The sequence below is a fragment of the Tupaia chinensis genome, unplaced genomic scaffold (assembly GCF_000334495.1).
Source record: "Tupaia chinensis unplaced genomic scaffold, TupChi_1.0 Scaffold147500_1, whole genome shotgun sequence".
Classification (NCBI taxonomy): domain Eukaryota; kingdom Metazoa; phylum Chordata; class Mammalia; order Scandentia; family Tupaiidae; genus Tupaia; species Tupaia belangeri.
The window spans coordinates 230,554-236,076 of record NW_006207351.1 but is presented as its reverse complement, the minus strand read 5'-3'; the positions used below and the strand labels follow the sequence as shown (position 1 = coordinate 236,076).

Here is a 5,523-nt window from a genome sequence, read left to right as displayed (position 1 = left end):
CAATCCGTTCTCCTCCATTCTCCTCTCGGGATCTTGGGCACGCACGCACACGCGCCCGGCGTGAGTTTAAGCCACCAGGTCCTTGACTCGAACCGCGGACTGCTACATGGGAGTCCAGCGACACAGCCATTACGCCGACTGCTGGTTCCCTGCCCGACACTTTCTAATGGCTTTGTAGGGAGACTGGCTCACGAGGACATGCTGGTGAGTGTGAAATGTGTGCGATTCTTCTGTCACAGATCGAGCACCACCCCAGGGTGGCAAAGTATGCCATGGAAAACCACTCCCTCAGGGAGGAGAACCGACGACTGAGGTCACTGGAGCCGGTGAGAAGAGCCCAGGAAATGGATGCCCAGACCATTGCGAAACTAGAAAGGGCTTTCCTCGAAGCGTGTGGCACAGAGAGGAGCAGTAAAGGTGGGAGACGGTGGTCGTGCGTGCTCTATGACAGTTCTGTTTAGGGCTTCTGCTGTACCTTGCAGATGGGGTCCAGCCCTTCACTGTAGCCTCCCGACCTGCTGCACTAGTTCCTCACACACACTCACACTTGTTCGTGCTACATGAAGTCATTCACCAAGTTTCTATCACAAACGAGAAGCGCGGGGAATCTCATAGGCCTGTGGCCGAACGGGGCCCGTGACTCTCGTAGGCTAGTGGCTGAACGGGGCCCGTGAATCTCATAGGCTAGTGGCCTTATGGGGCCCGTGAATCTCATAGGCTAGTGGCCTTATGGAGACCGTGAATCTCGTAGGCTAGTGGCTGTGTAGTCAATCATGGTTCGAGTCCTAGACCCAGTGGCTTAAACTCATGCCGGGTGCGTGTGCGTGCGTGCCCAAGATCCTGAGAAGAGAATGGAGGAGAAGGGATTGCAGCGTGGCCATCCCCCTTGGGGGATGATTTCCTGCTTTCTATCTCTCTGTCTCTCTCTGTCTTTCTGGCGAGCACACGTGCCCTATAGCAAAAAACCTCTCAAAAAGAAAAAAGAAAAGAAAAGAAAATGAAGCCGGGCTGCCTGTTGGCTCAAGCAGCTGGACCCCCATGACCAACAGTGTGTCTGGGTCGGGACTCCAGGGGCGTGGAACACACTCGTAGGTGTGCCCAGAATCCTCAAAGGAGGGGGAAATAGAGCGAAAGGAATTGTGGTGTGACCATGCCCAATGGGGAGTTCTCTCTCTCTCTCTCTCTTTCTTTCGCCAGTACACTTTGCCCTCTGGCAAGTTTAAAAAAAAAAGAACAAAGCAGGAGAAATCACCCCCCGGGGGGATGGTCACACTGCAATCCCTTCTCCTCCATTCTCCTCTCGGGATCTTGGGCACGCACGCACACGCGCCCGGCGTGAGTTTAAGCCACCAGGTCCTTGACTCGAACCGCGGACTGCTACATGGGAGTCCAGCGACACAGCCATTACGCCGACTGCTGGTTCCCTGCCCGACACTTTCTAATGGCTTTGTAGGGAGACTGGCTCACGAGGACATGCTGGTGAGTGTGAAATGTGTGCGATTCTTCTGTCACAGATCGAGCACCACCCCAGGGTGGCAAAGTATGCCATGGAAAACCACTCCCTCAGGGAGGAGAACCGACGACTGAGGTCACTGGAGCCGGTGAGAAGAGCCCAGGAAATGGATGCCCAGACCATTGCGAAACTAGAAAGGGCTTTCCTCGAAGCGTGTGGCACAGAGAGGAGCAGTAAAGGTGGGAGACGGTGGTCGTGCGTGCTCTATGACAGTTCTGTTTAGGGCTTCTGCTGTACCTTGCAGATGGGGTCCAGCCCTTCACTGTAGCCTCCCGACCTGCTGCACTAGTTCCTCACACACACTCACACTTGTTCGTGCTACATGAAGTCATTCACCAAGTTTCTATCACAAACGAGAAGCGCGGGGAATCTCATAGGCCTGTGGCCGAACGGGGCCCGTGACTCTCGTAGGCTAGTGGCTGAACGGGGCCCGTGAATCTCATAGGCTAGTGGCCTTATGGGGCCCGTGAATCTCATAGGCTAGTGGCCTTATGGAGACCGTGAATCTCGTAGGCTAGTGGCTGTGTAGTCAATCATGGTTCGAGTCCTAGACCCAGTGGCTTAAACTCATGCCGGGTGCGTGTGCGTGCGTGCCCAAGATCCTGAGAAGAGAATGGAGGAGAAGGGATTGCAGCGTGGCCATCCCCCTTGGGGGATGATTTCCTGCTTTCTATCTATCTGTCTCTCTCTGTCTTTCTGGCGAGCACACGTGCCCTATAGCAAAAAACCTCTCAAAAAGAAAAAAGAAAAGAAAAGAAAATGAAGCCGGGCTGCCTGTTGGCTCAAGCAGCTGGACCCCCATGACCAACAGTGTGTCTGGGTCGGGACTCCAGGGGCGTGGAACACACTCGTAGGTGTGCCCAGAATCCTCAAAGGAGGGGGAAATAGAGCGAAAGGAATTGTGGTGTGACCATGCCCAATGGGGAGTTCTCTCTCTCTCTCTCTCTTTCTTTCGCCAGTACACTTTGCCCTCTGGCAAGTTTAAAAAAAAAAGAACAAAGCAGCAGCAGCTAACCTTTTGCAGAAGAAATTTACAACTGGAGACCAGCAGTTAGTGTAATGGCTATGTCATTGGACTCCCACATAGTCGACCTCAGTTCGAGTCCTGGACCCGGTGGCTTAAACTCACGCCGGGCGCATGTGCGTGCGTGCCCAAGATCCCAAGAGGAGAATGGAGGAGAAGGGATTGTGGCGTGACCATCCCCCCTGGGGGGGGGGTTTCTCACTTTCTGTCTCTCTGTCTGTCTCTGTCTGGTGAGCGCACGCGCCCTATAGCAAAAACCTCTCCAAAAAAAAAAAAAATGTGTATGTCTTTTGGCTTATTTTAGTTTAGCTTAGTTGCCAGAGGGTGTACGTACTCACCAGAGAGAGGGAGGAAATCACCCAGTAGGGCGTGGACACCTGCAGCCCCTCTGCTTCTTCACGCTGGTGGGACGTGGGCAGGTGTACACATGTCCTGGTATGTTTTCAAGCCAGTGTGGCCAGGGTTCAAAGCGCTCGCCCCTGTGGGAACCAGCTCCCTGAGCTACCAGACTATGAGCCCAGGCCCCCATTTGCGTATTAATTTGCCTGTTATGGATTGTGGTGATCCTTCCATGTGGGTAGGGAAACTCCCTTCACCCCTGCAGATGTGACACTGTGCAGGGTAAACCTGTGGGGGGCCAAAACATTCCATCCCCAAATAAATTTCCTTGAGGTGTTTCTGAGATACGTATCCAGAGATCCAGAGACAGAAGAAAGAACTTCCAAAAGCTACCCTCTGTGAGAGGAATTTGCATCCACTCCAGCAGGAAGGCAGCAGTTTTGATCCTGCACTGCCTCCTGGGAGGGCTGTGGTCTTGGCCTGGCCCCTCCCTCTCACAGCCACTCTCCCAGGCTCTTCTCTGTGCAGCGCCAAACTTTCAGCGGGCTGGCTCTTTATTGAGTTCATACTTTCTCTGGCTCCCAGGTTCATTTGTGTATGTTGAAATCTTCGTGCTTTTTGCTTATCAAATTGCCCATTGTCAGTAATTTTCACAGCCTTGCAAAGGGAGAACCAGTTTCCCTGCCCCAGAGTCTTGCTGCTTTGGTTAGCGCAGTGCCCTCTGCCCCTTCTGTAGCTGGCCTCTGCTCTGCGAGGGGCTAAGTCTCACCTGCAGCCTCACCCGCAGGCTTGCAGCTCTTGGTGTCAGCGACCTGGGACTCAGTAAGGAGGTCAGTGTGTGTCCTATCCTTAGACACAGCATTTCCATGGCCCCTTGTCACACGCAGTTTTGGCCTTTGGTTGTTTTGTTTTTTTCTTTTAGGTTGAAATTGAGAAAGTTCTTATCATTTTCTTGGGCATTCATAAAGAACAATGTTTGTGGGAATATCTTTTTTTTTTTCTCTCTCCCTTTTCCAAGCCTTCTTCCACTTTGCTATGACTTAAAGTACGATTCACAGTTTTGGGGTTGAGGAGAGACTGAGTTTCAGGTGCAGAGTTAAGTCAGGCTCAGTTTGGGGCTGGCAGGTGGCGTGGTGGTAAGAGTACTGGAGTCCCACATGGCTGACCGTGGCCCCGTCCCAGACCGTGTGGCTTGCTTTCTCTTTCTCTTGTTCTGTCTCATGCTGGTCAAATTAAAATAAGTAATAAATCAAGTTAAGTAATTTTTTTTAAATCGGGTTCAGGCGATCCTGAATGCTGATGACCCTCCCTGGCACATGGTACCGTGTTCTTGCAGCTCGGTGCTCTTGCTGTTTGTCTCCGCGGAATCACTCACACGCTGCTCACTGCAGAGGCCGGCAGAACTCCTGGACGCCGGCCTGTCGGTGTTGTCCATGCTGGGCTTCAGGCGCTGCTGGGAAAGCTGGGGCAGGACCACGCCTCCTGCACTGCTGCTTCAGCACAAATGCAGCCCTCTCTGCACCCTCTCCCAATTTGTCTTTTTTTTTTTTTTTTCGTAGAGAGATTTTTGTGATAGGGCATGTACACTCGCCAGAGAGACAAAGTGAGAAATCATCCCCTGGTGAGGATGGCCACGCCACAGTCCCTTCTCCTCCATTCTCCTCTTGAGACTGTGAACCCGCACGCACATGCGCCCGGTGTGAACTTTAAGCTGCCAGGTCCAGGATTCAAACCGCAGTCGACTACATGGGAGTCCAGCGACATAACCATTACACCATCCACTGGTCCCCCACCTGTGTCTTCTGCTGGTTTACAGACTCCTGGATTTTATGGTCCATTTTTGTTTTTCCTTCCTTGTGCTTCAAGATCGATACCTGTCCAGAAACTTAAACTATGTATTCCGTTGTTTTTGTCCTTCGGAGACCCAAGTGAATGTTCTTTTTCTCAGGTCAGCAAGGATTTTCTCCTAAAGCTTTGAAAGAACCAGGTTCCTTTGCAAACACTGAGAAGTTAAAAGCACAACTCCTGCAAGTTCAGGCAGAGCTCAATAATTCAAAGCAAGAATATGAAGAATTCAAAGAACTAACCAGGTAAAGTGCAAATACACCTGTGTATTCACCTGTGGTCTTTTAGCGTTTTTTGTTAATAGTAACCATTTACCACGGTTGGCTGTTTGTTTTAAATATTAAATTCTCACATTACAACTATTAATAGTTTGACAGGAAGGAAGCCAGCTTGCTTTAGCGCTTTAATAATACAGTTAATGAAGGAGATCAGCAGATGGCGTAATGGCTGCATCGCTGGACCCCCACGTAGTTGAACGTGGTTCGAATCCCAGATCTGGCGGCTTAAAACTCATACTGGGCATGTGTGCGTGCCCAAGATCCCAAGAGGAGAATGGAAGAGAAGGGATTGCAGTGAGGCCATCCCCCTGGGGGAGTGATTCTTACTTTCTGTCTCTCTGTCTCTCTGGTGAGCACATGGATCCTGCAGCAAAAATCTCTCTTAAAAAAGAGTACAGTTAATGGGGACCAGCAGTTGCCATAATGGCTATGTCACCGGACTCCCATGTAGTCGACCATGGTTCGAGTCCAGACCCGGTGGCTTAAACTCACACCGGGCACGTGTGTGTGTGTGTGTGTGTGTG

General features: G+C 51.5%; 1 protein-coding gene across 1 annotated transcript in view; it reads left to right on the top strand.

Annotated features, from left to right (window-relative positions):
* The window catches only part of KIF15 (kinesin family member 15), a 64,158-nt gene that overhangs the window by 25,106 nt on the left and 33,529 nt on the right, over positions 1-5,523 (top strand). Inside the window, exons 14-15 of the mRNA XM_006169783.1 lie at positions 240-417; positions 4,825-4,966. Of these exons, the coding sequence (XP_006169845.1) occupies positions 240-417; positions 4,825-4,966 (320 nt within the window). The remainder of the gene's footprint in view (positions 1-239; positions 418-4,824; positions 4,967-5,523) is intronic.